The sequence below is a fragment of the Festucalex cinctus genome, chromosome 8 (genome assembly GCF_051991245.1).
Source record: "Festucalex cinctus isolate MCC-2025b chromosome 8, RoL_Fcin_1.0, whole genome shotgun sequence".
NCBI classification, from domain to species: Eukaryota; Metazoa; Chordata; class Actinopteri; order Syngnathiformes; family Syngnathidae; genus Festucalex; species Festucalex cinctus.
This window is the reverse complement of record NC_135418.1, coordinates 1,350,194-1,367,506: the sequence shown is the minus strand read 5'-3', so window position 1 is coordinate 1,367,506 and position 17,313 is coordinate 1,350,194. Positions and strand designations below refer to the sequence as shown.

Genomic DNA, 17,313 nt, shown 5'->3' with positions numbered 1-17,313 from the left:
AGCTTCCTCCGCCAGAGCACGTGGCTCGGAGATGGTAGTGTTCGCTAGCGCTGTCTGGACATGAGGAGGCATGTGGCGCAGAAACAGTTCAATAAACAAAAAGTTCGGATCCTCCGCGCCAAGCAGGTTCAGCATTTTTTCCATTAGCTCGGACGGCTTACTGTCCCCCAGGCCCTGGATGGCGAAAAGGCGACGAGCCCTTTCCGGCCGTGACAGCTCGAAGGTCTTAAGGAGGTACGCTTTGAGCCCCGCGTACCTATCCCCTGCCGGGGGAGAGGTGATAAAACTCACAGCTCTGGCCGCCGTGGAGCTCCTGAGCGCGGACACGACGTGGTAGTAGCGCGTGGAATCGTCCGTAATTCCCCGGATGGCAAACTGAGCTTCAGCTTGTACAAACCACGTCGCCGCGGCCGACTCCCAAAACTCCGGTAACTTGAGACCAGCGGAGTTCGCCATGTCGCTCAATTCGATCAAATTCCCAGCCTCGGAAACGTCAACGAGGCGGATGTCGGGGTCACCAATGTAGCGAGTAGTGACAGGAGTCGGAGGCAGAGTGTTGAAGTCCGGAGCCAAAGACCGGCGATTTATTGACATCAGCTTCTCAGCGTTTAACAGCAACAACAACTCACTCTGCGCGAGGCTCACAGACCTACCAACATTTTGTTCTTTTATCCTTTCATCCCATCCAACTCCTCCTTCGTCCCAAGGTTCCGTGGGTGAATTATGTTCTCATCACCACACCTGTACAATAATAGTCTTCAATTTGTCTAACTGCGGCGCGCCCGCACGCAGCGACGCACGCACGCACGCACACACACACAACTTCTTCATGCTTTCGATCCCCTTCATTTCAGTGTTGTATGGTCATTAATTAATTAATTTATTTATTTATTTTTAACGCCGAGGGGAACAAGCTCTTCTTTCGCGACCAAGATGACGTGGCTTTGCGATTCAAGCCGTGTTTGTGCGGGGTGTTATTATGTCACGGTGAGTGGAAAAATTGAAAAACTTTGCCTACGTTGCCGTGAAACGTTAAGCTCCCAGTGTGTTTGACTTGACAAAACGGCCATCACGACGCCACAGCGAACTGGTCGTGCATATTTGTGTTATTGTTATTGTGTTGTTAATAAATAAATAAATGAATAAATAAATATTACTCTGTCCGCCTTCTTCTCACTGAAGTTTGCAACACACTCTGCTCGGCGGCATAAAAGGTCCGTGTGAAACATTGACGGCGACGGCGCAAACATGGTTCTGGGCGGAGCGTCGACTTAAATTTTTCCAGTCGATCTATTTTTAAAGTCGACCTAGTCGACTTGGTCGAATTTTTTTCCCAGCCCTAATTCTGACCATCAGGTTACCACTTATAACTGACCCTGCGTCAACCAAATAGCTTCGCTTCCGCCTCCAAACAGTCCAGCCCAAGGAATGTTTTTGAGACCATCTCCACGGTTCAATTAATGGAAAAACGTACAAATATGGGATTCTCGGTTTTTCTTATAAATGTGTTTTTCAGATTAACAGTAGTCTTCAGCACCAGCTAGTGTCGCGGGGGTGCTGGAGCCTATCCCAGCTGGCTTCGGGCAGTAGGCGGGGTACAGCCTGAACTGGTTGCCAGGCAATCACGGGGCACACAGAGACGAACAACCATCCACATGCCCAAGCACACCTAGGGACAATTCGGAGCGCCCAATTAACCTGCCATGCATGTCTTTTGCATGTGGGAGGAAACCGGAGTACTCGGAGAAGACCCACGCAGGCACAGGGAAAATATGCAAACGCCACCCAGGAAGGCCGGAGCCTGGATTCGATCTTGCGTCCTCAGTACTGGGAAGCGGACGTGCTAAACACTCATCCACCGTGCCGCCCCCTTTAACCGCTTGCTCCTCACAAGGGTCGCAGGGGGTGCTGGAGCCTATCCCAGCTAAAAACAAATGAATATATTCATTTTTGATCATCTATCTCCAATGGATTTTTTTGTCAAAATAAATGAACCTCATTTTGTTGTGTAATACAATATAAAGTTTATGTGTTATCATCATTTTTAAAATAACATTGTGAGTTAGAACAACTGTACCTGTCTCGCTGGTATGAATTCTGACTTGTCCAATCCTAGCATGGCTGAATAATAGGCAAGATTCTGTTTCATTACTTCATCGTCAGGGTGGAAGAGCAAGTAGGTCTTTGCACACTCAATGGCCAGCTCATAGTTTTCACCTAGAGTCAAGTGCAGGAAGAACAGATTTGAAAACAGGTTCCGTCCAGGTCCATTTTACTTAACTAATACCAAGATATGTATTGTGTGCACTATTTTATTGTTGCAATATGAATATCCTCGATAAGGAAAAGCCACCTAATTTTGACCTACAGATCAGCTTAGTTACAGTACAACTGTGTATGTGCAAACAGTTTTCAGGCTTATGATTTCAAAGTCTGAGATACAGAATGTACTCCACATACAGTATATATGCAACAAAAATACAAATTCCACACTTAATATGCAACATAAATACCAATTCCACACATTTAATTTTGTTGAGAAAAGTACATTTCTTTTTTTTTTTAATTACACCAGATATGTTACTAGCACACTAATTTGAATAGAGGGCGGCACGGTGGACGAGTGGTTAGCACGTCCGCCTCCCAGTTCTGAGGACTCCGGTTTGAGTCCAGGCTCCGGCCTTCCTGGTTGGAGTTTGCATGTTCTCCCCATGCCCGCGTGGGCCTTCTCCGGGTACTCCGGTCTTCTCCCACATTCCATGGCATGCATGGCAGGTTAATTGGGCGCTCCGAATTGTCCCTAGGTGTGCTTGTGAGTTTGGATGGTTGTTTGTCTCTGTGTGCCCTGCAATTGGCTGGCAACCAGTCCAGGATGTACCCCGCCTACTGCCCAGAGCCAGCTGAGATTGGCGCCAGCACCCCCCGCGACCCTTGTGAGGAATAAGCGGTCAAGAAAATGGATGGATGGATAATTTCAATAACACTAATATGAGTAACACTAATTAACAATTTAGGGATGTCCCGATCTGATCATGTGACTGGAAATTGGGCCCGATCACGTGGTTGCTGAGTTAATCATCATCTATCAGGACTCTGATAAATATATGAGGTATTTTTTTTGTGTATATATATAACTTTATATAATTTTTTAAGTTGTGCGGTGACACAGAGTGAGACTTCATTTTTCCACAATGATTAGCGTGCGGCATCACGTCACTTTGCTTCAGTGACACTATTTCCATTATGCCATCAAGCAGCGGGGCGAAACAAGGAAACAGCATCAAGGTATTTGGAACTATATGATAAGTTATTATCATCTTGAATGTGTAAAGCGGAGGCGGTTGCGACTTGCACTGTGTGCAAAGTGAGCATTTCGTGTGTGCGGAAAGGATAGACACTCGATGTGTTGTAGGCTTCCCCGCTGTGCGCTGCACTTCACTGCCAAGCAGCCCCGCCATCATCAGGCGCTGGTGACTCTGGACGCGCTCCGGGTGCTCCCCGCAGATCCGGCTGCGGACGTGCTCCTGGTCCTACCCGCTACGGACGCGCTCCCGGTCCTCCCTGCGAATCCGGGGGTAGACGTGTTTAGTTTCTTCCCTGCTGATCCAGCTAAGGCGCCCGCCGGGACTCTGCAATAGCTTCGGAGGGACCCCCTCGCTTAACAGCGTAGCGCGAATTCGGAGGGTCCGACGTCCTTCGCAGAGTCACTAAATCCCGCCCGGGTCGGCAGTCTTGCCTTGTGCGAGTTCAGACCAGCTATATATGGTAAGATTAAATACATTTTGTTTGCTTACTCTTCAAATGCGCCTTTTGTTTGTTGTGAAGTTGGTTTTGTTTCATGCTTTAAAACGGCTACAGTAAGTTCTCAAAAATAAAGCTCTTGTGAAAAATGAAGATACTGCCCTTTGAGTAACTCATAGATGTTCCAAAAAAGGGGGGTTAAATGTTGGTGTAGTTCTGTTTTAAAAAAAAAAAAAAAAAAATCTTCTTCATAAAATGCCAAGGTACCGGTTCGGGACTCGGAATCGGCCAACCTCAAAATGATGTGACTCGGACTCAAGTCCAAAAAAGTGAGATCGGGACATCCCTAGAACAATTTGGGGGGGGAAAAATCCATTGTGCTGGATTTTTAGACTGATTAAAACTGAAATTGGCATGCTGATTCCAAAATCGCAGTCATTTTATTACTAGCATTTCAAGTTTCTCCACAGTTTACTTTCCAGATAAGCAAAATTCCACTTATTAGCTGTAGTAAGACTTGTAGCTGATTATACAATTGGACTCATCTAAAGCTGTGACAACTTGTTTGCGGAGTCACAACTGAGACAGTTCGGTGAGATGAGTGTGTGGCTCCAAATAGGTCAGTGCTATCACTATTTGCAACAAACAAAGGCAATCTGTCAGTGTTGTGGCTAAACCTGGCGATTGCATTTGACTCCATCCTGCACAAACTGATCCAGTTTAATCTGGCGAAACACTATGTCCCCAGCAGGTGTAGAGACCTGATCGCTGACTACTACAACAACTTCAAGATGAGAGTCTCCTCAGGAGCAACATCATCATCTTGGCACAAGGTGGAGGTTGGCATTATCACAGGGTGCACGATCTCTGTGACACTGTTCTCCCTGGCCGTGAACATGCTCATTAGAGGGCCTTGTTCGGGATCTGGTCAACGGCAGCCACCCATCAGGGTATTCATTCTCTCGTGACATAAAATCTCAGTCCCAGGCTGCCGTTGGATTGTGAAGAGTCTCGAGAAGCTGGTGGAGTGGGCCCAGATACGTTTTAAACCAGCCAAATCAAGATCCATGGTGCTTAAGAAAGGGAGGGTGGAGGACAAGTTCTGGTTTAACATCTTGGGCAAAGTCATCCCCCCCATCACAGGGAAGCCAGTCAAGAGTCTGGGCATGATTTTTGGCTGCTCTCCGAGTTAAAACCGTGGATAAGTGACCGCTGCGCGATGGATGATCTGGCGGCTAGTCGGGATAATCCTTCGAAAAAAAGGAAAAATGATTCGTCAACAGACACGGACGATTTAGCAACCGCCGACGTATCGGTGAGTATGCTGGATTCCATAAATAAAAAACTTGACGTCCTCTGTCTTATCCGCGAGGACGTCAAAGAATTAAAGGCAAGTTTGGAATTCGTTAGCCAACAGGTAAGCGATCTCCAACGCGATAACTCCGAGCTACGCTCCTCTCTCGTCGCTGTCACAGCCGAGTTGGAGTCGATTAAAAAGGAAAATAAAATGCTAAAGGAAACGGTCTTAGATGTTCAATCCCGTAGTATGCGGGAAAATCTAATATTCTCAGGTATATCCGAAAATTCCCCAGATAATCCAGAGAGTGAGATAAAAAAATTTATGACATCATCGCTAAAGATCCCACAGGAGACGGTAAATAATATCTCTTTTCACCGTGTACACCGGCTCGGAGCTCGTAAGGGCAATAAGCCCCGTCCTATTATTGCTAAGTTCGAACATTTTAAACATAAAGAATTGGTAAAAAGTAAAGGACGGGAGCTCAAAGGGACATCTTTCGGGATGAATGATCAATTCCCAAGAGAGATAAACGAGCGGCGAAAAGTACTGTTTCCTATAATGAAACAAAACAGACAGGAGGGTAAACGGACTTCGATGGTCGTTGATAAATTATATATCGACGGCCAGCTATTCCGAAACCCAACCTCGACCCCTTGGCTGTTCTAACTGACAATTGGTAGAGCCGAGCATTGTGTGATTATTTGACGTATGTATATGTATATGTATATGTATGTGTATTGTTGAATTGAGTAGCTTGTGTGGGTCAGATGAAACGCCATATCATGTAAAATGAGATAACAAATTAATGGGCTAGACTCAATTCTTAGTTAGAGACCAATTGGTGTCTGTAGGACTGAATCATTCTTTGGCCTCTGGGTGTAGTTCCTCAAAGTAACCACCAGATGCCGCCAAACCTGTACGACTAAGCCACCCACTCAGCATTGCCCGGACATTCCATATAAGATACAAATTGAGTGTAAATAAATGATATCCTGAATTAAATAATAATACACAACACAATCTATATTCGACAATTGTTAACCTGATTTTTGGATCAATGTTTGTAGCACATTGAAAGCCAACTATGAAGTTTTGCTGTCTTTTCTTTTTTTCTCTTTTCTTTTATTTATAAGTGATACTGTCTTTTATCGCTGATAATATTGCTGTAACTGCATTGAAAAGATTATCTGTATCTATTGTTTGATTTAACAAAGATATATACAAGATGTGCAACAGAGATTAGAATTAACCTGTTAAGTTCAAGCTGAGAGAATTTGGGATTTAACATGTCATGTATATATATATGTTATTCATGCTTGCTTAATTAATATATCTATGATGTTATTTATTTTAACGTTTATCATTGTCGAATAGAGCTGAAGACCTTGACATATTTTCATGTATGACTCATCATTCAACGTTGTGTATCCATGACACATTTGTAAAGAATGTATGACTTCATCTTCATGGCTCGTCTGTGGAAAATTACTGAAAATGAGTCCCAAGTGCGCTGTGATATTTCTGGAGGCGGAAGGACATTCACGGAAGAAGTCAGTGACGAGGCCCAAGGTGATAAAAAGTCGGCACCAGCGGGGATCGGGGTCTTTTCTACCCTGCGATGGTCTGGACAGAGTGCATTCTCGAAGAAGGATTATAGCTGCCTGCCTGGGACTTTGGATTTTTTACGAAGGACTGGGATTAAGCCGTGACTGGAATACTTCTTCTCTGATTGGTAATGTACAAATCTTTTAGCAATAATGATGTATAATAGGAAGATATGAATGACTAATCGCGTGTTAGGGTAGGGGCCATTTAATACACTCTCATATCTTCAAATCATTTTTAGCCAAAAACATCTTATTGTCAATCAGGTCTTAAGCTTTTTTGAGAAATGATCAATCTCAGAAAGCTCTTGTAAAAGGTTTATATTATTCTTAATTTTTTGTTTTTATTTTATTTTATTTTATTTTGATTGATTTAAAGTTTTATCATTAAATGTGATTTTGATGATTTATATTGGTTATCTTTTATTGTCAATAAAATTGTTTAAAAGACAATTTTTGAATCAATCATTTTATTGTTTTGTTTTAATCTTTATTTTATTTATTTTTGGTTTTATTTATTTTTTTGGACGTTCTATAAGTCCAAATAAAATGATTTAAAAACTAATTGTGATTTAATTAGTTTGTTTGGTTTGTTTTAATTTTTATTATATTTATTTTTGGACGTTCTATGAGTCCGAGGTCGTTTTATAAGACCTTATTATTTGTTTTTGATTTTATTTTTATATTTGGACGTTTGATAAGTCCTTATTTGTTTTTGATTTTATTTTTATATTTGGACGTTTGATAAGTCCTTATTATTTGTTTTGATTTTATTTTTATATTTGGACGTTTGATAAGACCTTATTATTTGTTTTGATTTTATTTTTGTTTTGGACGTTTGATAAGTCCTTATTATTTGTTTTTATTTTTATTTTTATATTTGGACGTTTGATAAGTCCTTATTATTTGTTTTTATTTTTATTTTTATATTTGGACGTTTGATAAGTCCTTATTATTTGTTTTTGATTTTATTTTTATATTTGGACGTTTGATAAGTCCTTATTATTTGTTTTTGATTTTATTTTTATATTTGGACGTTTGATAAGTCCTTATTATTTGTTTTGATTTTACTTTTATATTTGGACGTTTGATAAGTCCTTATTATTTGTTTTGATTTTATTTTTATTTTGGACGTTTTATAAGTCCTTGTTATTTGTTTTTGATTTTATTTTTATATTTGGACGTTTGATAAGTCCTTATTATTTGTTTTTGATTTTATTTTATTTTTTTGGACATTTTATAAGTCCGCATCAATATTATTTTTTCCCTCTTCGAGGAGGACAACAGCAACGGACGTTTGGAAAAAGGTAAGTGCACTCGAATAACATCTAATGAGTGTCTCCATCTGTATTAATAAAGTCAAATACTCCAGCTTGATATGTAACAAATCCGTATGATTCTAACAAGGATTATTAAATTACTAGGTCAATAACAAATGCAAACAACTTAGAAAAGTGGAGCTGCCAATTTAAGTGAGGTGTTCAGATTATCCTTCCTGGGCTCTGTGTGTGTGGTTACTCACTCAGGATTGATAGGTGTATGAAAACGGATTGGCCTCATGATAAGAAGACAGTGAACAAACCTAGGTGAATCCACTTTGATATATCGGCTTATTTAATTCCCGTCTCCTCACGCTGACGCCTTAGAGCTGGTGAGGAAAAAGGGGAATTTCTAACCCTTTAGTTGGAGAGTCGATCAGGACATATTTCCCGATTTAAGTCCTGCGGGTAAGCGGAAGTTGACAGTATGTATATGTGTATATATGTATATATATGTATATGTATATGTATGTATATGTATATGTATGTATATGTATGGATAATGGGTTACGAAATAGAATATGAATTTATATTATGCATAGGCTATATAGTAATAATAATAATAATAATAATATAAAAATATATTCTTAAAAAAATAAATTAATAATAATAATAATAATCTCGCTTAGGTCACCATTTACTGGTGTATTGTTATGTTGAATCCCCCACAGATTTCCTTCACACTCACTTCCCCCCACGTTTCTTCACTATTATACTTATCTACTTGCTATCTCTCTCTTTATATAAATTATATAAATTGCCTAATTACTCTTTTGCTATCCTACAATATGTTAATATTAATAAGCAGCTTATATAGATGTATACATAAGACTGAGTCTATATTGCTTGTATGCAGAAATTAGTTCTGGTCTCCTGGAATGTGTGTGGCGCTCGCTCCCAGGCAAAAAGAATAAAAATTTTAGACCATCTCTCAAAATTTAAGGCAGATATTTGTCTCCTACAAGAAACCCACTTACAAAAATCAGAAGAAAAATTATTTATAGATAAAAATTTTAGTCAAGTTCACTCTGCCTCCTATAATAGTAGACAAAGAGGTGTCTCTATACTTATACATAAGAATTTATTCTTTACTCTAAATAATATAGTAACAGATTTAGAGGGCAGATATATTATTATCCAGGTAACTATATTTAATAAAGTATATACAATTGGTAATTTATATGCCCCAAATAATGATGACCCTGATTTTTTCCATGAATTTTTCTCTCGGTTACTCGATTTAGCAACAAATTCTACTATTATTATTGGAGGTGATTTTAACACGGTCTTGAACCCGTTAATAGATCGTTCTAATAATACGATATATACAAGGCGATTACGATCGTAATCAAAGTAATAGATGAATATATGGAGGATTTTGGCCTCAGCGATGGCTGGAGACTTCAAAACCCAACTAAGAAGGAATTTACTTTCTTCTCTGCTGTGCACCGATCATTCTCAAGAATTGATTTTTTCCTTACAAATAATTCTATTGTTGATAAAACTGCTATAAAAATACATTCTATAATTATAAGTGATCATGCACCAGTCTCCCTCACTCTACAAATTGACTCTACCTTTAAACCTCGCCCGATATGGCGTTTTAACATCTCATTACTGAAAGACGTAGAGTTTGATAAAATTATTAGAAAGGAGTGGGCAGATTTTTTGGAAATAAATGACTCTCCAAATATATCTCCATCTCTTCTCTGGGAAGCAGGGAAAGCGGTAATTAGAGGGAAAATTATATCATATTCAACTTATAAAAAGAAACAGGATCAAAAATTAGAAAAATACCTGGAAGATAAAATTAAACAACTAACGGATGAATATGTATTAAACCCAAATAATCAAATATGGATAGAACTACAGAATATAAAAATACAGTTAGATAACATGTTATCTAAAAAGACAGAGTTTATAATACAACAGTTGAGATATAATAATTTTGAACATAATAATAAATCAGGTAAATTCCTGGCAAATCAACTTCAACGGAATCGGGAAAAATCTCTTATAACGGCTATTAAAGATATAAATGTGGAATGCACACAATCACCAGAAGAAATTAACCATATTTTTTATAACTATTATCGAAATCTATACACAGAAATTAATAGACCTAACCCTGAATATATTGAGGTATTCCTAAACAGCTTAAATATACCTCAGTTATCTATTGAACATAAAGATATTCTCGATACCCCGCTTACTATAGATGAGTTGTATCGTGCTTTAGACAGTATGCCTAATGGCAGAGCACCTGGTCCAGACGGCTTTCCGGCTATATTTTTTAAACATTTCTGGTTAATGTTTGCTCCATTATTTCTAAGAGTAGTAACTGAAATTAAAAGTAAAGGTGATATACGTCAAGATATGAATATAGCAGCAATTAAACTTTTATTAAAGCCAGAAAAAGACCCTACCCTCCCGTCAAGTTACCGACCGATATCACTAATTAATACCGATATTAAAATTATCGCTAAGGCCTTGGCATCTCGATTAGAGACGGTAATCTCGACAATTATTCATAGTGATCAAACAGGTTTTATTAAAGGTCGTCATTCTACTAATAATATTAGGAGACTCTTTAACTTGATTAGTATGTCACAGCGGTATGATAAAAAGGCAGTTGTTATTTCGCTGGATGCAGAAAAAGCATTCGATAAAGTTAACTGGTCCTTCCTCTTTGCTGTCTTAAATAAATTCGGCTTCGGGGAGTCATTCATTCAATGGGTCTCAATATTATATGATTCTCCTAAAGCTACAGTTACTACTAATGGGATTACATCACAGAGTTTTACTCTACAAAGGGGAACAAGACAAGGGTGCCCAATGTCTCCTTTATTATTTGCTATATTTATTGAGCCGCTTGCATTAGCTATACGTCAGGATAGACGGATGCAAGGAATCCACTCCGGGACAATAGAACATAAAATTAATCTATATGCCGATGATATATTACTCTAGAAGAACCTGCTATCTCGCTAGGGGAAGCATTTAAATTAATAACTAAATTCTCTCACTTATCAGATTACTCTATTAACTGGACAAAATCAACATTATTACCTATTACAGAAAATTCATGGAATCCTACAAGTCAGGATCCACACTACTCCTTTCCTACAGGTAATTTAAAATACTTAGGTGTTAAAATTTCACCTAAGTTAACTGAATTAACTTCTTTAAATTTTTCACCATTATTGGATAGTATCCGTAGTGATCTGGAGCGCTGGAATAATCTTCCGATCTCTTTAATAGGACGGATAGCTACTATAAAAATGAAAGTTTTACCAAAGATTAATTATTTATTTTCAATGATTCCATTTAAACCTACGTCTAACTGGTTCCAATCGCTGGACTCTGCTATCATAAAACTCTATTGGAATAAAAAAAAAGCCAAAATTAGTCTATCTACTCTTCAGGAAAGTAAATCTAAAGGAGGTTTAGAGGCACCAAACTTTATGTACTATTATTTAGCTAATCAACTACAATATCTTGTGCTATGGACACAACCCAACAGAGATACTAACTGTTGGCTGGAATTGGCGCAGAAGGATTGTAATAATCTTAGACTGTCAGATTTACTCTTTATTACAAAATCAATAAGACGACATAATTGTTTTAAAAACCCAATGATAGCCGCTACCCTGACTGCCTGGTGGAAGGCATTAGAAATTACAAACTCCCAATTGGCGCCCTGTGGGCTCTCTCCCATTTGGCATAACCCCGACTTTCAACTTAATAATCAGTCGTTCCATTTAAGCTTATGGGAGCAGAAAGGAATTACACACCTTCATCATCTTTTCTCAGATAATAAGTTTATATCGTATACAAACTTGGTCCAGAAATATGAAATAAAAAAGGGAAATTTCTTACATTATCTGCAAGTTAAAAATATGGTTAAGAAACAAATCCCAACACTTCAGGATACGCTCCAACTGCCTGTTTTAGCTAAAGATATTATAAAGCTTTCTCCAACAACAATAAAGAAAATATCAAAAATATATAAGTTATTTTTATACACAAATAAAACGTATTTACCGACTTTAAAATGGGAAAAAGACTTGTCTATAGTTCCGGAACCAGACTTTTGGACCCAAATCTGTGAAAATGTATTTAAAATGACCAAACAGACAAATTTGCAACTTATCCAATATAAGATACTTCATAGAACATATATTACACAATATATGATGAAAAAAATGGGACTCTCTGACTCCGACATTTGTCTCCAGTGCTCACAAAACACTGCCGATACTTATCTTCATGCTTTATGGTCATGTACTCCAGTGCTGCATTTCTGGACTAAAATCTTGGAAAAGCTCAATGATATATTAAACTGTAGGCTTCCTTTATCTCCAAGATTGTGTTTACTAGGTGACTTAACAATAACTGAGCTACCATGTAAACAATCTCAATCTATATTTATAGCCCTTACTATTGCTAAAAAAATAATCCTTGTCAATTGGAAAAATAAACAATCTCTAAATATCGACCACTGGTTAAACTTACTAATAAATTATATCTCAATGGAAAAAATCTCTGCCTTAAATAAAAATCAAGTATCAAGATTTAAACAAATATGGTCTATGTACATAGAATATTTTAATCTCAATTTGGCAACTTAATCCTGCCAAGATTCTGCCTGTTAACGAGAGCCACCACATCGTTACAACTTCTGTTTTCGCTGCTTCTGTATTTGGTATTTTGTATCTGATTGTTTTTATTTTTATATAGTCAGGAACCTAGTTGCTGCTAGTGGGCTCGAGCATACCACACTATACGACACTATACTTATTAACTCCTTAAGATTTATTTCTAGTGGGCACTAAGCATCAACACTTGGTGTTACTGCATGCTAATTAGTCAATTTTCTTGACGCCGTCCCCTGTGGTCGGGCGGGGGTGGTTCTGCCCCCCCCCCCGTCGTCTGCTCGGTAGCGGTTGCGTCTTGGCCGCTCCCTGGGCCCCCTGTGGGGTGCGGTGTTGGGGTGCTTCCCCTGGTGCCCGGGGCGGTGCCGTCCCGGCGCGGTCCGCTGCTCCGTGCCCGGCGGCGCGGTTCGGGGTGGGTGGGCCTCCGGTGTGCCCCGTGGTTCCCTCTCCCCTCCCCCTTCCTCCCCCCCGTCGCCTCTCCCTCCTCGCCTCCTCCCGCCCATCCTCCTCTGCCTCCCGGTCCCTTTTCCCTTGTCGCCCTCCCTCCTCCCCCCCCCCACCCCCCCCCCCCCCCTGCCCTGCAGCCGCCCTTTCGCCTTCTTGTCGTCTTCTCCCCGCTTCCCCCCCCCCCCCTTCCCTGTCTGCCCTGCGGCCCCTCCCCCTCCCTCTCCCTGGGCCTGGGGCTCCCTCCCCGGCCCGGGCGTCGGGCTCCGGGGGCCGGGCGGGGGTTTGAGGCCTGCCCCACTCCGGTAGAACTCCTGGCGCCCCGGGCGGGCTCCGGTGGCCGGTGGGCTGTCCGGTAGCCCTGCTGCGCTGGCTGTCCGCCCATTGTGGTGCCGGGTGGGTGAGGTGGGGGGCGGGTGGGGGGGGGGGCGGGGGTGCTGGGGGGCGGGCGTGCCACCTACACCCGCCGGGTTGGGTGAGGCCCCGCTGGTCGCTCCTCTTACTCACTTCACTAGCTTTGCACTATACACTTTGTAAATATACACATAGGGCACAACACATTTCTTGGTGGGGTGGGGAAGGGTGGAAACACCGTCTTCACCCTTCAACTCCCCTCCAATTTTAATGCACTTCACGTCCAAGGGGAGGGGTGAGTTGGGGCGGGGAGCCATCAGAGGGGATGGACTGCAGTGCCTGGCAGCGCTGTGGTCCCCCCCATTTGTATCTCTGCGCCACCACTTTGTCCCTCCATTCCCTTTTTTAATGCACCACACATATACATATTCATTTCTTTGGGGGGGATACGGGTGTGTCGGAGTAGGGGAAATTTTTTCCCTCTGCTCCGACTCACCTGCTCCCAATTTTAATGCACCACACGCACACACTTGTATATACACTGGGTGGGGCCACATTCACGGTGTAAGGGTAGAGCTCGCCAGTCGGCGAGCTGGCGGACTCAGTAACAGGGTTAGGTGTCACTAGTACTCTGGCGTGACGACCGGGGCCTCTCCCCACCGGGCTCGGTGTTCTGGTGTTCCGCCTTTTCCCCTGGTGCTTCCTCCTCTGCTTCCCCCCTCCCGCCGTTGTGCTACTCTCACGCGGCTGGAGGTGGGGTGGGCACATCTTCCCTCTCTGCGCTGCTGCCCGGTGCCGGTTTCCGGGGGGGGGTCGCGGGGGGCCGGGTTCGCGGGGGGGGGGGGGGGGGGGGTTGGCGGCCATCGGGGGGGGGGGGGGGGGGCTTGTTTGGGGGGGGTGGAGGTATGGGTGGGTGGGGGGTTGGGTGTTGGGGGTCGGGGTGTGTTCGGGGGTTTGGGGGCCGGGGGTGGTGGGGCCTGGGTCGTGGTGGGTGGCGGGTTTGGGTGGGTTGCGGGGGGGTTGTGGGGGGATGGGGGCTGGGGACCGGTGGGGCGCTGTGGGGGCCCGCTGGGCCTCGTTCTGCGGCCTTGGGCTCGGGGGTGTGGGCCGGGGCTGGGGCGGGGGTGTTCCGGGCGTCTGGGTCGGCTCGCCGACCGGTGTCCGCTCGGGTGGCTTGGGGGTGGCCTTGGTGCTGCCGCGGCCTGGGGATTTTGGGGGGGGGGTGCTCGCTTTGCTGGACCGCGGTTGACGGCTTCTTTCTTTGGTGGTGGTCCTTATGCATGCCAGATCCGTCGCACCAGCATCTACTGAAACTCAACAGAAGTAGCCTCTCCCTCCCACAGCCCCTTGAATAAGTTGGTGCTGGTGTCTGTGGTTCTCACTTTGCTCTATCTATCCTTCCCTCCTTCCTCTCTTTAGTTTTTCCTCTGGTCACTTGAGATCTTAATTTATTAGAAGTATGAGGTTTAAGACTCTGGTTTTGTAACCACGTAGGAGGGGTCTTGTTGGTGCTGGACTTCACTTTGATGGATTGGATGTACTGGCTTCTATGGATCTCTCTCTGCCTTATCGATCCTTCCCTCCTTCCTCTCTTTAGTTTTTCCTCTGGTCTCTTGAGATCTCGCCAAATTTGCTGGAATTTAGAGGCTTCCGGGGTTGGCGTAAGACTTTGATTTTGTAATCATGGGGAAGGCAGGAAGTGTTTGGTCGGTGCTGGATTTCACTTTGATTTTCCTTTCTTTTCTCTTTATTTCTTTTTTTTCTGACCTTTTCTCTGGTCTCCTGACCATTTAAACCTCACGACTCTGGCAAGATTCTGAAGTACCTGGTTAAGGCGAAGGGTAATGGGATATTTATAAGGTTTTAGGTGAATGAATGAGTATAAATTTATACGTATTTGCACGCACGCACGCACGCGCACGCACGCAAACGCACACAAACGCACGCAAACGCACACACGCAAACGCACGCACGCACGCACGCAAACGCACGCACACATACACACACACACAAAAAAAAAAAAAAAAAAAAAAAAAAAAAAAAAAAAGAGCAATGATGACAAGACGTTGAATCGGTAAGACTACCGAATGAACAATTCTGAGCTCTTTAAAAAAAAAAAAAAAAAAAAAAAAAAAAAAACGTGGATAAGTCAGGCCTCCAAGGGATGTTTAAAGCCTGGGTCCACCAGCACGACATTCTCCTGTGGCCACTCCTCATCTACACCTTCCCAATCTCAGCGGTCAAGGGTCTACACCTTCCCAATCTCAGCAGTCAAGAGTCAAGACCCTGGAGAGGAAGTCATCTCCGGATGGCTAGGGTTACCAAGGAGCCTGAGCAGCATCGTTCTGTATGGGCACAACAATAAGCTACAGCTGCCCTTTAAATCCTTGGTGGAGGAAGTCAAGTTGACAAGAGCCAGAGATGTGATGTTGTCCAAGTGACAAAGGCCAGGCTACGTCACAAGAACCTAGTGGGAGTGGTCACACAGGGTCTAGTTGGGCTTGGGTTCTTCCCAACTCCTCTATTGATCATCAAGGGAAAGGAGAAGTGGCGCCTGGTCCAGGAGGAGGTGAGAGCAATGGAGGAGACAAGACCTTGTAAGGCGGAAAGGATGAAACACCAGGGAGCATGTTTGGTCACCCTACCAAGGGTGTCAATGCAAGTGTAAATAGTTGTTTGTCTCTATGTGCCCTGGAATGGATTGACCATTCCCAGGTACACCACATATCTAGCCCAATGAGGACAAGTCATGGTGTAATATGGATGGATGGGTAGATTGAGGTGAGTGTCTGCATTCCAGAAAGTGCAGAAGTTTTTCTACTGTAAAAACTTACTAATTGTATGTACAGTTATTTGGATTTGAAATATTGTGGCCTATAAAGCATGCCCATGATTGCATTAGTGATATTACATGGTGACACACACACAAAAAAAAATAAAATAAAAATAACCTTACTGTTGTAGTAGGAAAACTGCAGGTAGTTAAAGTGTGAGGGAAGAAAATTCTCCAAAGGCTTTTCACTTCCAGCATCAGTAAAGGCCAGCTCCACAGAACAGCGCTGCTTACAATTCAATACCTGTATGTAATGATCTGACAAAAAATACACAACTATAAAAAGTCTATTGATGGGTCGCTTTGCCGAAAGCGGGTATAACGATGCGTCACCTGTCATTGTCTGATAGAGGTCAGCGTTGTACTCCATGTAATTGTAGCCATCATATTTGTAGCTTCCTTCACAAATTGCTCTGCACTCTTCATCAGCAATGAAGTACTCAGTTACAGCCACCTCAAATAGTTTGGCTGCTAGACTGTAAGAGTTGCTGCTGTAATAACTCTTTCCCATCAAGAATTTTGCCTTGAACAAAATTTGATATAGATATTATCACAAGTTGGAAGATTAATGTGAGGTCAAATATCAAATCCCAACATTTTCACATTTTATTCTTGCAAGAATAGAATGCTTTGTTCAAACCATGTGTGGCCTTGCTTCGAGATCTTTGAAGTCCTCTTCCTGCACTCCTGACACAGTGCCATAGTAATCCAGGTTCTGCCTCATCTCCACGTGATCTTTGTTTGCTTGGAAAAATGTGTTGGCCGCTGCCACTGCCTTGTCCAGCTTATTTATCTAAAAAAACAAAAAAAACAAAAGGTATGACATGTAGTGTAATTCTAACTGGTAGTCATCTTCACCATTTACTAGGGGCGGGACGTTACGGGTAAACCACGATTCGATACTGTGATGATATTTGGCTCACGATATCGATAATATCACGATACACGATATCTAAAATTTTTGCAATATATTACGATATGTGACTGAAAAAGCCAACAAATGCCCATAAAAAGGAAAATGTCTAATTATGCATTTATTCAATGCCAAAACTTTGTACAATGT

At 42.3% G+C, this 17,313-nt stretch overlaps 1 protein-coding gene across 3 annotated transcripts in view; it reads right to left on the bottom strand.

Moving 5' to 3' along the window:
* LOC144023250 (prolyl 3-hydroxylase 1-like) overlaps positions 1 to 17,313 on the bottom strand; it is a 137,067-nt gene that overhangs the window by 94,973 nt on the left and 24,781 nt on the right. For all 3 annotated transcript variants that reach the window (XR_013284511.1, XM_077528459.1, XM_077528460.1), the window contains exons 2-5: positions 16,891 to 17,043; positions 16,584 to 16,773; positions 16,374 to 16,508; positions 2,078 to 2,217 (exon numbers count right to left, since the gene is read on the bottom strand). Coding sequence is in view for 2 of the 3 variants with exons in the window: in XM_077528459.1 (XP_077384585.1) it covers positions 2,078 to 2,217; positions 16,374 to 16,508; positions 16,584 to 16,773; positions 16,891 to 17,043 (618 nt within the window). In the remaining variant the exon portion in view is untranslated. The remainder of the gene's footprint in view (positions 1 to 2,077; positions 2,218 to 16,373; positions 16,509 to 16,583; positions 16,774 to 16,890; positions 17,044 to 17,313) is intronic.